General features: G+C 34.8%; 1 protein-coding gene across 1 annotated transcript in view; it reads right to left on the bottom strand.

Annotated features, from left to right (window-relative positions):
* The window catches only part of LOC145664797 (globin-like), a 303,771-nt gene that overhangs the window by 11,561 nt on the left and 276,624 nt on the right, over positions 1-15,586 (bottom strand). The window contains exon 3 of the mRNA XM_081731755.1: positions 9,869-10,094. Coding sequence (XP_081587881.1) covers positions 9,869-10,094 — 226 coding nt within the window. The remainder of the gene's footprint in view (positions 1-9,868; positions 10,095-15,586) is intronic.

The following is a 15,586-nucleotide window of genomic DNA, read 5'->3' as shown; positions in this document are numbered from 1 at the left end:
ATGTTAAAAATCCCACACAAGCTTATTATAAAACAAATTATAAAAGGGTCGCTGGCAAGAGCGTGTGATAAAAGGGGATCGTGATAGGAATTAGATTGAGAACCACTGGCCTAGAGTAATTTTAACCACATTTCTTATAGTTTCAAAAAGAGTGCTGTCGGGTTACCTATGGCGAATGGGAGGGGGATACATATAAAAGGTTGCTAGAAAATGATCGATATTAGATTCATAGTTTTCGGGGTCGCTTAGATAAATAGTGAGACTTTCAATTTCGCTTAACTCCGATTAAGCTCTCATTAGTAGGGATGGGCACGAACGACTTTTCTTTGAAACTCGACTCGACTCGAAACAGACATCTTTGAGGTCTACTCTTGGACTCGGCGCGAAAAATATCTTCCAACTCGACTCGGATTAGAGTCAAGTCGAACCAAAACGAGCCAAATCCTGTGTGTAGTCCTACCTAGACAATACATAGACAATAATTATTCTATCATCAATTATACTACTGTTACTACAAATAATAATAATAATAATAATAATAATAATAATAATTATTATTATTATTATTATTATTATTATTATTATTATTATTATTATTATTATTATTATTATTATTATTATTATTATTATTATTATGACAACACCGTGTACAAACATGAACAATAGATGGTTAGTAAAGGAATACTAAAAGCTAGTTGACTGCCGACGTCGGTAGTCATGAAGTCTACAAGGCAAGGACATCGTTCATTATCCTAAGCTGTAAGCGTCGGTGGACTACAGATGGTCAACTATTAACCTCTCGCCAGAAATTGGTGGCCCCGCAGCGACGATCCGTGATGGCCCAAGTTCCATTTTGAAAACTTTACTACCAGCGGCAGAGACGCGATGAAACGCCAACGAACCACAAAATTACTCTCCCAAAATATGTTAAAATGCCTATATGTGTGATTTGTTTATATTTAGGTGAAACAAAAAAACACAAAACAAATACCCCGGGATGGACGCGAACTATCAATATTACGATTACTAGGCACGTGTTCTTCTGACTTCCCCACGGAAACGATCATAAAAAGCTTGGTTGTTGAAGGATAAATCATTGACGTCTTAATTTAGCCAATCAGACAAACCCCTACATCTCGAGTTCTAGGAGGTCATACCGTGAACCGTTTCAGATTTATTGCTTTCTGGTGGAGTACTATCCATGCGCAAAATTTGAGCATAATAGCCGACATGCATCTTCGGTGTCTCTTATCTTTAGTACAATTTTAACCAGAGATGGTGTGGGTCAATGAAAATTTGATCCACGACCCACCATGACCCACTATGACCCACCACCCAAATGACCCATTGTCCCACTCTGACCCATCAACCATCGTGATCCACTCTGACCCACCACCAACTATGAACCACTCTGAACCATTGCGACCAACTCCGACCCACCAAAACCCATCGACATCAACTCTGACCAATGACCCACGTCCTCCTCTCCATTGACTAAAGAGATTTGTGAAATTATCACTTATCGGAGTTTGAATTTCTACCGTCATTGGCTCAAGCACCTCTTTGTTACAATACTGGTGGGTCTGACCTTTACGATATATAATGGCAAAGTGTTTCTCATCTTCCGAATTAAAATGAATTTAAATTTATCATATGTAATCATTTCTTTGTTGCCTTACAGACACATTTCAGTAGAAAATAGGGTGAAATTTAAAAGTTTCGAATCAAGGAAAAGTAGACCAACGTAAAAAAAAGAGAGAGAAACTAATTTTCTATATAATTAAGCATGCCGTACTAATTGAAAATGCCCATGTAATTAAGTTTAGAATACAAATTTTATGGCCATTTTTCTCTAACTTTATGGCTTGATTGCCTTATGCTCGGAACGCTCCATATATTAAACACCAGCTTCAGCAATTATAAATAGAAAGCAGTGGGTAGAAAATTCAAAAAGAACTTTAGTTTGCATTACTCAATTTTTTTCTCAACTAATATCAATCGTTTTCGATTATTTTTACAAATCAACCTACTACCAATTTTCAATATATAGAAAATGCACCCCCGTCCCCCCGCTCATAAAGGACAATTATAAAAAATGCCAGGGCATATTCTCTTTATTTTTAATAAAGAGTTATATGCTGAATTTCAGCTCTCAGTTGAACGGCTTGTGAGATACTAAATTTTTCGCAAAAATTCGGACTTCTACTCCCCCTAAGGATATGTATTATAATGAAAGTGACACGCGTATGATAACTTCCCAGTTGGGATTGGAGCCTGATTATATACCAAACGTCAATTCATTTGACTTTGCAATTTGACCGTGATGATTACGCAGACATAATTACTTTCAATTTTTTTTATGATACATATCCTTATTTCATATGTTACAGATGATTCAAAAATATTTTTTCAAGCAGTTAGCTCCTCTAGAATCTCACAGGCTGCATCCCAAAATCCAACTCCTACTATCCTATGACAATCCAAAAGTGACTGAACTTTTTTTATTAGGAACAAATGACAAAAGAAAAATGGAGATCTTGAAAGTAAAATGTAGAAAAGCTCAATGCCCCCAATAACTCCATATTTCTCCGCCCCTTCATTCCGAACTTAAAAATAAAACTTAATTCGAATATGGTTAATTAGTGAATTTATTACAGTTAAATTCCACTCACTACATGCTACAGCTACAACTATGTAAGAAAAAATAACAACTGTGAAACATGTTCTGAATTACTATTACATTTCTTACGCTATTATTAAACATATTAGAATAGTAAAAGAGGATTGTTCGTGAAATAGTATATTTACTCATGATTTTTAACTTTTTCATACGGAAAAAAATTAAAATATTATTCAAGTTTTAAAATTTGCACTCTGCAAATATGTTGCCCTCTAGGCAATGGGACTAATGTGGACTAATGGGAAATGCTGCACTGTTAGCGGCGCTGAAAACTTACGATTCGATTCTAATATCGGTTGATTTCGATATCTTTATGTCGCTACGTAACCACCCTGGGTGCTAATGGGAGCTTAATTGGACTTGAATTGAAAGTAGAGCTATTCACCTAAGCGACCACGAAACTATGGATTCAATAATAATATCGACCCGTTTCTAGCATTTTTGATATGTATCCCGACAGTACTCTTTTTCCAGACTGTAAGAAATATAGTTAAAATTGCTCTGGATATATCAGAATTATGTTGAAACACACACATAAATCCACTTTTATATTCTGTATAAATAGAGAGTGAGCGAGCGAGCGAGCGAGAGAGGACGACTCAAGGCATCACCACTTCCACATTGCAAAAGCATATATCAGGAATTGAATTGAAAATCTATGTAAAGACTTTCTGCTGTGGCATGCTTCATAAGGACAATTCCAGTCTGCTCACGTGACCTTTGGGGTTCATGAATTTTTTTGCGAGCGTTCCGACTTTGGATTCTCTGTTTATACCCTCTGTTTATGCATCGAATAACATTTCAAGAACATAAATGACATTCTATATTATGAATGTTGAGAATTACTCTCTATATGACAAATAGCTGCAAATAAATACACTACATGATTTATTTATTGCTATTGAACGAGTTTCTTAACTTGTATTTACATCCTCATATATAATACCGACCTACTGTGAAAATTATCTCAGATGTTATATTTTAAACATAATAATTACTATGTTCTGCAATTATTATATTATATATAAACAACTTATGTATTTTAATGTAATTATTTTATATAATTTTTCATGCATTGCGGAAAATATAATTTTAAAAAAAGTACTGAGCCAGATGGGATTCGAACTCACAACCTTATGATTTGAAATCCGACAGCTTATTAATGAGCTAACTCAAGGACTTCTAGAACGAAGCTTCTAGCGATGTATAACGGATCTCAAGATAATTATGACATTCATATCCATTACAAACGCTGTTTCTGTTCTACTTTGACTTTTATTTTAGTACTCAGGCGATAATTATGTTCTATTTCTTAACTTTGAGCATTCTTTTACATATGGAAAGATTCTTTAACGTATTTAAATGTTCCATTACGTATAGAAAGCTAAATGACAAACAAGCATGTGCTCACATTAATAAAAGGTTTCGAAATATTGTATCATTAAGTATTTCAATCAATGTTGCTTTTTTAAACACTTGGTAACAAGTCTTATTATATTTAAAAGAAGAAAAACACATCTGCAAACTTTTTCCCGATTGCAAAGGCTGGCTTGGAGGTTCGAACCTGGCTTATTTTTTCCCGAAGATACCCGAAGCTGGACTTAGAAAATTTTTGCCTCAAAACACCAATAAAGAATGCGCTCAACCTTTTTGAGACAAGGTGTACCTACATGTCTTCTACGTCTTTGTACTATTTTGTCATATGAAGTCCTATTACTTCCTTACTTTTTTTTTTCATATCCAGTAAATTACGCTTAATCAGTCATTTCAAGTACTGAAAAAAGTTTTTCATCGTATGTATGTTTATTAATATTTATATTTTATTTCAACCACTTCTTTACGAATTCCTCAACGTTGAGGGGAAAAGTAGGATTTTGAGACAGCGTTACCAACTTTAGAGCGCAAAATTCTCAGCTTTTACAAAATTCCGAATATCTCGGTAAGTACTTGACTTATCGACTTCAAATAAACGTGAGAATGCTTCTTATGACATAACAAATTGTCCTATAAATTTTAAACCGTAATGTACTTACGGCCTTTTTCGAGTTATTGTACCATATCCAAACTCGACTTTTGTCTTTTCTGTTATGTCAACACTGTTTAACGGACCCATCTAAACTTGGTATCAATTTAAACCGTTCTGGCCAATATTTAAATTATTGTGCAAAACTAGTGTGTACCTCCCTTCCTATGTGTGCAAAAGGCGTTTAAATGTGACACATATTTAACGTTATTTCTCGAGAAGTTTGCAACACTGACCTGCGGGTGGCATATCTTTCGTCTTCCTTTTTAGTGTTGAATTAAATTATGAAATACAATTGAGGTCCTTCCATTTAAAAAATCATAACTTTATATTGGGTTGGCAACACTGTTCATCTGGTGATGTCAAAAAATACGTCTACCAATGTGCCCCTTTGTATAGTTGCTTCATGCAAAGTTTCGCTTCTCTCTCTCTTTTGTTTTCTTCGTCATCAAGTTTTGACATTATAAATGACGCATCCGGTATATAAAGGCAAAATTCCACGAATTTTTTTTTTTTAAGGACTTTTCACCCAAAACTGGTGTCATTTCATCTCCTATTTAGCGACTTTTTGTATCAACTTGTTGGCAACACTGGGAACAGAAAATAATGACATTCGCGTCACTAATCTCATCCATGTATTCTGGTGTCGTAGCGCTTCATCTTCATATCACCCATCATTACCACTGTCGTCTATTCAACTATATCAAACCTTATATCTTTCTCACCCTTGTTTTATCGTAATCATTGTCCTGTATCTTGGTATTGTATCTATTCTTTTCAGACTCTGCAGCTTCAGCATGACTATGCTCTTGACGCAAACCATAACGTCTGGACCAGCAACCATTGCGATTGAAAAATGGTCTAACTAAATCAGTGCCAATTCCTATGAGAATACAGAAAAAAGATAATACACAAATTTATAACTAAACTGCACCTAGACTCTCTAGTGATACAATTTGCTTCTCCTGTTTCCTTCTCTTTCTCTTACCGAAGAATGGATGCAACCTCTACCATATGTACTGTACAACACATGGATTTGCACGAGGTGGAAAGTTTCGAGGGCGGCAAAACATGTCATAACCATATTATTTAAAATAAATATTTCTTGTTAGAAACAGACTTCATGATAATGGTAGTTAAATTTACTAAGCTAGCCTTCTATTTTAATACTACATCCATAAATCATGTTTAGGTTGCATTAGTTTAAGGTCACATGGACACTGCTAAAGCAAATAGTCAAATAAATCCCAGCATGAACTGCTTGATTGTTGCCAAATACAAGAACACAATTCTCGAACAATAGCGAACACCTGTTCCATTTAGTTTGTTATCACAGTTTAGATATCGAAACTAGACTTGTCTTTGTCACAAACAAGTTCTTTATCATTGAAGGTGAAAACATTTTTGTTAAATTTTTTAACAGATGTATAAGGAAAATCAAGAAATAAAGGTAAAAGAGCTAGTTGTACTGGTATTGCATACTAATATATTGAGATTGAAGCTTGATATTGAATTCTTTAAAAAGGATCACTATCTTTCCCCTGCATATGTGTTTGCTTTATCTTTCACTAATATTAGGGATTATTACTTAAAGGGGACCGCGGTGGCTCAGTGGTAGAGCGTTCACCTCTGGTGCTTGGGGTCGCTGGTTCGATCCCAGCCCCCGCCAAGTGAACTTTGTGGTGGACAAACACCGTGTGTGTGGGTTTCCTCGGGGTTCTCCCGCTTCCTCCCACTTTCTTCATTCCACCATTTCATTCATTACTCATCATCACCGTCTCCTTTAGCCTAACCGGCATAATCGTGGGACGTAAAACTCAAAGATTTCTTTTCATTTTCATTATTATTTAAAGAAAAAAGCAAACCCAACGAGATTGTATTTGTAGTGCCTACGCCTTTCTGAGTGTGAGTTCACTTTCCCCTCCTCTTCATTGTTCATGATGAGATAGCATACTTAAAATCGTTGTTTTTAAATTTGTTCTTTCTGGAGAAAGAGAGGGCGGCAAATGACGCCATTGTACAGGGCGAAAAATTGCCTAGGGTCGGCCCTGGATACAACTATTTAAACGGGTAAACCTTTAAGAAAAAAGTAAATAAAAGTCTTACTCCCCCGATTCGTTCTGGTTTCTTGTTTTCATAGTAAGACAGGGTTAACGAAGTGCAGACGGGCCTGTGCTAGGACAGCGCCTGCGATGCTACCTTTCTGAAGTATTGTTTAACCTAACCATTTATTCAAATGGGGTGCTCTCTACCTTCACCTATACCTTCTACCTTCTACTTGCCCTTCAATGCCATTCTCACTACTCACTTATATAGTGTTTTTACGCCCTCTTCTCATCCATGGACACAATGCATGGATGTCAGCACCGCCAGCTCTTTTTATCAATGCCTCAAGATTCTCGAACGGCACGCCATCTGTCTCGCATTTCGCATTCCTCTGTCCTACCTACCGTATATCTTTCCCGGCTATTCCTCATCATCTAGAAAAATATGAAATGAAATCTTTGAGTTTAACGTCCCATTATTATGCTTTTTAAGATAAGGGAAACGATGATTAAAGAAAGTGGAATGAAATCGTTGAGTTTAACGTCCCATGATTATGTCTTTTAGGATAAGGGAAACTATGATTACAGAAAGTGGAATGAAATCGTTGAGTTTAACGTCCCATTATTATGCCTTTTAAGATAAGGGAACGATGATTAAAGAAAGTGAATGATGGAAGAAGTGGTGGAACGAGAAAGTGGGAAGAAATGGGAGTACCCCGAGAAAACCCAAGAGCACGATGTGAGCGACAATATTTTCGCATATTTACTAGAATTTTATATTTGTGTTTTATACACAGACGTATACCTCATAACTCTGAGACACTGCAACGTCACATTCTGCAATGCAAAGTAACTAACTACCCTGCCAACACTGGAACAGAATAATGTGGAAGCTCGCCTCGGCCAGCACGTTTTTGACCTTGAGCAGCCATAAATCTAAGTGACGTCACTCTACCGACTGGCAACGCTGCTATCCAGGCGAGCCTACGAAGCGGCTAATCAACAAGCAGTGGAAGCCACTCGTCAACTTGAGATTCGGCTCTGGACGGAGCAAGTAGTGGCAGCGTTGCCAACATATACGATAGTTTTGAATCCTGTACGATAAACGATAGCTGCTATACGATAATTGGAAAGTATACGATAATTTAACAATTCCTGATAGAAACAAAGATAATTCTGAAAGTATCTGAAATTCGAAAAAAAATCATTCATTATGTGAAAAAGAATATAGATTTTGCAACATATATGACGAAATTACTCAAAACATTACAAAAATAACCAACATCTAGAGAAGGAAATAATGTACGCAAATTAAAATTAATAAGTAGTATTTAAATATTTTTATATTACACTTTTAGGTAGATTTTACTTTTATCGTAGCCTAAAATCATAAAGCTGATTCACATGCTTACACATGCTTATTATCAAGAGATAATTGTTTAATCGGATCATTGTAGTGCAACATATATTTTGAAACCGATACTGTATAAGATGAAACATAACGTAAAATTGAGCCAAACCACTACTAGTATTTGTACTGGAGTCACGTGATCAAATTGGGGACTATGACAGGCACATAGGAAGCCGATCAAGAAGGGGTAAGTACTAGCTACTTCATGTAGATAAGTTTTCTCAAGTAAACACATAAAGTGCTGAAAGATTTTTTTGATAGACTACTAAAGAATTAAGCTTCAATCTTGTTTCCTATGCAGATTGTAGAATATAGTTTTAGCTGTAAACATTTGTGTTTGCTTCCTCTTAATAATAATAATAATAATAATAATAATAATAATAATAATAATAATAATAATAATAATAATAATAATAATAATAACGATTTATATTAAGACTAGAAACAAAGTTTACGATAATTTTACGACAAAAATTGATAATTTTAAGTGTTACATACGATAATATCTACTAATTAGGTTGGCAACGCTGAGTAGTGGGCTCCCACAAAAGAAAGAAGGGAAAGCATGTGCTTCACTGTGTGATATAAGTATTTTATAGAAAACATTTGTAAAAACTATTGTGAAAACATTGGACGAATATTTATTCAATCAATTTTATATTGTAATATCTTTGTACTTATTAATGAGTATTGGGCATCAGACTAATAAATCTTGTGATTTTTAACTCAGTGGTTTTGAATCATGCACTTGGTTTATTGTCGCATGCTATTAGTTGTTAGCGTTCCTTGTACGTGGTTTATCTGTATTTCTGAGCAGATTGCGAGCAAGCGCATTTCTGTTATTTGCTACCTTGGCCGGCAACGAGTGAAACTTTCACTTGTTGTGAGTGTTTGGTCCCCGAATCACTTAATTTAGGATTTTACTGTATGATCCTTTCAATTAAATGACCTGGCGCCCACAGATTAATAAAACAATAATTACCTCTCTATGATTCCCACACTACCCTCAGTCCATCATTGTCTTTTCTGTAAATATAATTTTTCACTCATATGCTCTTCTCAAGAAGGGTGTTCATTTGACTGGCTGACAGCTAAATATAAACAAAAACATATAAATATATCGCTTTGATAAGTGTATCACTTTCTCCAAAGCCTCGTGAGAAAGCTTGCTACTGACGTCATCAAGTGTCTTATAGACCCATCATAGAAAGTTTAAGACTCGCCGTAAGTATAGGATGTTTACAAAATAATATTATTATATGGTTATTTATTTAACAATCACCAGATACAGCTCATTTAAATAATAATTAGACTTCAATTAAATATAAAATTGGTAAAAGCATTAATAAATAAGTAGTAGTGTCGCATAGAGTACTATAATTCATGAGGTATAGATTCTGATGTAGTCTGTAATAATAATATTTAATTAAAATAAAGGGTAATTAATTAATTAATATTCATACAAGAATACAATAAATGGGAAAATATATCGCTCAATTAGAGCATGTGCAATATAAGTTTAATTAAAACCTAATAATTCCAAACACTAAATATTTTTTTTAAAAAATATTTGCTCTAATTTTCCTAGTTATAACATTTCAAGTATCGGAAATTCAGGCAGAAAACGATTGGCGCTAGGCAGATCCTTCTATTCAGATCTCACTACACAAACTGTAAAACATAACAAATAATATAGGCATAGTACTTACGGCAAAATCTTCATCCTTTAAGTTATATGGTGCATGTCTTTTTCCTATTTTGAAAATAACATTAATACAACTTTCAGCGTCATCCAGAGCGTCTATTAATTCCGTTAAGCGTCTCATGGCCGCCTTTGTGTGATATTTGAAATGTTTATTTTCGTTAATGAAACGGACAGGAGTTCCTGGTAGCCCTCTAAAATGTTCTTGATATATTGGATATTTTAATACGTATCTTCAGATTTGCATGCAATGAAAAGAGAAATGATTATTCATTATTATACAATACTAGTTGCTGGGCCGAAGCGTTCTGTTCTTCGTACACTACAGTGTCAATGAATCTTAATATTTTGATATTTGAAAATAACAATATTGGAAATATTGTGTATGTTAATTTTTAGTTTTGGAAGGATATCAAAGTTTGTTTTTAAACACAGTCTATGAAGATTGTTCATGTTGTAAATTCTTTGAAAGATTTTCTGTAATAATTTTTGTGATATAAAATTCAGAGTGCTAACATGAGGCTCAATCTTTAGGAAGAATTTGTTTACTAAGACATCTTCAGTGAAATCTCATATGCACGTGTAATGATTTCAGCCCGAATTTTGGGAGCCACGAGCTCCAGTGCATGCATCTTTGTTGTATAAATACGTCACTTTATTTCGTCACAGTCAATCTTGGTTGGAGAGATTTGGAACGACAAGAGAGACGTCGATATTCAACGATAGTTAGTACCAATGTACGAATATTAGTCACATTCGGTCATCAAGATTTAGAATCAAACAGTTATAAAATTAATTCGAATAGACTGATCGTGTGTACATTACAGATTGCTGCACTCAACTAGTGGATTTCTTGATTTTGGTCATCATAATCTACATTAGGCGTGATCCAATTAACCTTTCCTCTTTTAGCCTAGAATTGTCAAACACTTTTGAGTAACATAACAGACATTCGCTACACAAACACACGCTCAAATTCATTAAGACTGAGACAAAAAACATGTTAAGTATTACTTGAAATTGTATTTCTCTATCGCTTTGAATTTTCTACTTGAAATGTTTAAAATAGAATACAAACACCGTAATGTAATGTGAACAGACGAAAGCTTTTCTGAAATCTGATTCTGCCTTATGTTATATATATATATATATATATATATATATATATATATATATATATATATATATATATATATATATATATATAATTAGAGTCAAAGTTGTTTCTACTGATATTTCAAACCACCGAAATGGGCTTAACTGTCTTGGTAACTAATTTGGATAAAGGCGTTTAGACATGTGGTATTCTAAAGATTAAATTGTGCTTTGTTTAAGAAAGTAAACGAGCCCGTTCATTAGACTATATTGAAGAAATATCATTGTGTAATCTCATTGTTTTATACAAGATCTCTCACATCGCTTAGCCAGTCGGTAAATGGAGCCACAATGTAATCGATATTTGAATTGGCAGAGCAATGTTATTTCACTTAGCGAAACTGAAGCAACGGGAAAGAACAATCTCATCTATTTTGCTCTAAGTTACTGAAAGCTATAACAAGTTAAACAGAGTCGGTGAACCGAACTCAGAAGTTCTACGTCCAAATCTGTGGAACATAGAATTTGTTGCTGAGCAGAACCTGTACGTGGTCGAATTCGGCCACCAATAGCGTACTTTATAGTTAAGCGATGAGCTACTTGCTCACAAAATTTGGTATAGATCCGGCCAATAGTTGCCAAGAAATAAAGTAGGACATATTGCTGAATCAAGCCTGTACCTACCCGAGTTCGGCCAACAAACATAGTGGTCTTTATTTTGTTTTAGATCACAACTCTGTAGCTCATATTTTGTTCAGAGATGTGCCTCCGGTGTTTCTCCAGCCACCTGTAGATGCATGCCTTTCTTACAAATTTCTTAGCAATGTTTTTTTTTTTTATCTTGAGTTAATAGTTTTTAACCCTTTCACTGTGTAAGTCTACTTTTGGCAGCGGAAAGAAAATTCCCCTAACCTACGAATGTCGACTCTCGACTATAGTCAATGTTTTAAAATTGTTTTGTACGTATCTTGAGGTTGCCGACAGGAGTCACCTAAGGTGTTCCGTATGTTTTGCCTTCTATTGTTTTCGGTAAACAATAGAACGCAAAAATCGCAGGGCCGTTTACCTCTAGTTGTTTAATAAATTAGTTGTTTGTCAAAATAGCTAGTTGTTTAATAATTTTGACAGTGAATACAGTAATATTAAATACGGAAGTCTATACTTTCGACTGTAACCTAGTGACTTTTCACCAACATAAGTTGACAACCATGCGAATGTATTTAGTACTATGTGAAAATAAGTTTTGGGATAAATTTCATTCCTGAAAAGTTTATGAAGCGCATTTTTAGACAATTAATTATTTCCTGGCATATTAGTAAGTCGAAACACGTACTTAGTTAAATAGCTACTTATGTATGGTAAATTCAACATTAAATGGCCTAACTTAGTGTGAGTAAATAGAAAGTAAGTATGATACAATGTCTACTTTTACAGGTAGCAGTGTGTACATAGACCCTGAAATTTGGACCCACTTTAAAAAGTTATTGTAGACAAAGCATTTGCACTGTCGAGTAACGAAGTATATTATTTTAAAGAGTAAAGTTATTTTTTTTATTGCAGATGTTTCCAATAGTTCAATTTTCTGTAGCTGGCGCTTTCTCAACATAAGAAGGTCTTTTGTGTGCTATAATTTGAGAAAACAAAAAGTGCTACAAATGCCCAATGGAAATTTAGAATCAAGTATGGAAAAGAAGTGTCGCGAAATTACACAATATTCTATTTAGGTTGAGTTAAGACCGAGAATGGTAAAGGCGATGGTAATGAGAAAAGAAATACTAAAAACCATAACCAAAGTTCAATGCTGTAGTGACCGCTTGATGTTTGTAAAGCTGAGTGGGAAACCTGTGGACATTGTGATAATACATACAAATATGTATGCCAAAAACTGACCATAATGACAATGAACTAGAAGTAATATATGATGAGATTAGTGACATATTGCAGCGAAGAGGTAAGTTTTACGCGTTAATAATGGGAGACTTCAATAGCGTGGTGAAAGAAGCTGCGACTAAAGTGGTGGGATCATTTGGATTAGGCATAAGAAGTGGACGGGGCCAGGTTCTAATCGACTCTTGTAGGCAACATGATATGGTGGTGACAAATACATGGTCTAAGAAAAGAAGAAGCAAGCTCTACAGGTGGAAAAGTGTAGGAGACAAGAAACACTACAAAATTGATTACATTCTTGTCAATCAATGTTTCAGGATTGTGTACCGGATGTGAATACACTGTCAGGAGTGGGCATTCAATCGGAGCACAATATTCTGCAACCTAGCCTAGTGGTAGAAGTTCAAACCTGGTTAAGATCAATAAAAAATGGAAAAAAAGAGATCGAAAATGGAATTTAAAACAACTAAGAAGTATGAACAGTGATATGAAAGAAGAGATAGAAAATACTTTATGTGCAATGGATAGTATGTTAGACAACGTAGAAAATAGTTGGGAGAAAGTTAAGCAGATTCTGCTAAATACGCTCAACAGCAACATTGTCCAGATAGAAGGAGCACCGAGAAAACCATGAGTAACTGAAGCGATGCTTAAGAAAATTGAGGAATACAGAAGGGCGAAAACCATAGAATACAGAAGGCTGAATAATAAACTGAGAAGAGAAACTGACAGAACCAGAGGTAAGTAAATGGAAGAGATATATGAAGAAATAATTAAACTTCAACGGGGCGAAAGATATGATCTAATGTATCAGAAAGCACAGGAATTGAGAGGGAAAGTTAAAGAAGTAGACCCTATACGCACATTTGGAATCGAAGATCAACAAGGTTATGTAGCCATTGATCATCAAGGAATCCTTAGGACCTGGAAGGAATACATAAAGGATCTATATGACCAGAAGAACCGCCTTAAAGATATTACGATCGAAACAGAGGAAGAGGAGAATGAAGAAGAAAAAAGGATGCAATATGTTGCAAAGTTAAGTAGTATAAGCCATCAAAGACGTGCGAAGGAGGAAGGGCATTAGAAACGATGACATACCAGTGGATTTGCCCAAGGAATTAGGAGAGAATGCAATGAAATTACTGTCTTCACTTATTAGCAAAATGTACCCGAGTGGAGAATGACCAAAGAATTTTCAAAATTACGATGATTGCATTACTTAAGGAAAAGCAAGCAAAGAAAGGCAGTGATCACAGAATCATTAACTTTATTTCTCACATTGGAAATATTATTAGATGCATACAGAACAGGTGGCTGGAAGTAAGATAAAAGAGATGTTGAAGGAAGTTCAAATTGGATTCCGTAAAGGGAAATGCACTAGAGTTGGAATTGGGTTGATGAGAATTATATCCGACTGAGTTCCTGACATAAGAGAACTGTTGTGTTTGTGCTTCATTGATTGACAAAAAGTTTTCGACCGGTCAATTGGACCAAACTACTGAAAATACTTAAAGAATCAGGATCACCGAAGGGATTATTGACTCATTCACAACCTGTACATGAGAGAGGAGTCAGACAAGGATATAGTATGCCACCCCAATTATTGAAGTTTACAGTGAATGTTTAATGAAGGAAGCATTACTGAAAGTTGGAGATTTCAAGACTAGAGGGCAAAATCCTTAACAATGTCAGGTATTCGGATAAGACGGTTATTATAGCTAGGTGTGAACTATTTTATCCATTACAGGAGATGATGGATAAAATCGTTGACACTGAGAAACGATATGGAATGGAAATCAACATCGAAAAGTAGAAAGTCATGAGAATTTTCCGTAAAAACATGTTCTTACGGATCAGAATAGAACAAAGAGAGAGAGATATTGAAAACGTCGATCAGTTCAAATATCTTTGAAGTCTTTTGGCGAGAGACATTTAAGGTACCAAAAAAGGTCAGGTCAAGAATTGCCGCATCCAAAGACGGATTCAACAAGAAAAGATGACTCCTAAATAGCAGGCTTAACATTGGATAAATGAAGAAGCTCGTTAAGTGCTATACCTATATACGGATTATTGAATTGTTCAGAGACATAGACATTACGGAAGTTAGAAAAGAATAGAAAGCTTCGAAATGTTGTGTTGGAGGAAAATGAACGGAGAAAATAACAAATGAAGATTTTTAAACTGGGTAGTAAAAAAGAGGACGCTCATAGTCACCATCCTTTGTAGGAAAGGCAATTGGATTAGGCACATCTTGCCAAGAAATTTCTTGACGCCATAGAGGAAAAAATAAAAGGAAAGCAAGAGAAGAGTAGGAAGAAGAAGAATGCAACTGGAACTGATCGATGATAGAAGAAAATATTAGGAGTTAAGAGCCTGCCTCACTAAAAATAATACAAAATTTACCATTTTTCTTTTGCTTGTTTATTCATAAGTGAAAGGAGATAATAATAGTTGTATTAAATAATAGTTGTATTTGGTTTGTAATAAACAAAATAGTTTTAACATACAGTTAGTAAAATTAAATAATAATGCTATCTAAAAAGTAGTTCACAGCAAACCAAAACAACATGATACGTAATCAAATGCAGTTGGGTTCGTTCTTCTAGTCGCTGCCTTAACTTAGATTTTAGGGTAATTGTTATTCTGGCAACACTGTAATTTCTATGGATGGCAACACTGAACATTCTTCAGGTTCATATTCTCTGTTGTGGAATAACATTATCTATGATTGTGATAAGTT

The sequence above is a fragment of the Thermobia domestica genome, chromosome 11 (assembly GCF_964235325.1).
Source record: "Thermobia domestica chromosome 11, izTheDome1.hap1.1, whole genome shotgun sequence".
Taxonomy (NCBI): domain Eukaryota; kingdom Metazoa; phylum Arthropoda; class Insecta; order Zygentoma; family Lepismatidae; genus Thermobia; species Thermobia domestica.
This window is presented reverse-complemented; position numbering and strand designations above follow the sequence as displayed.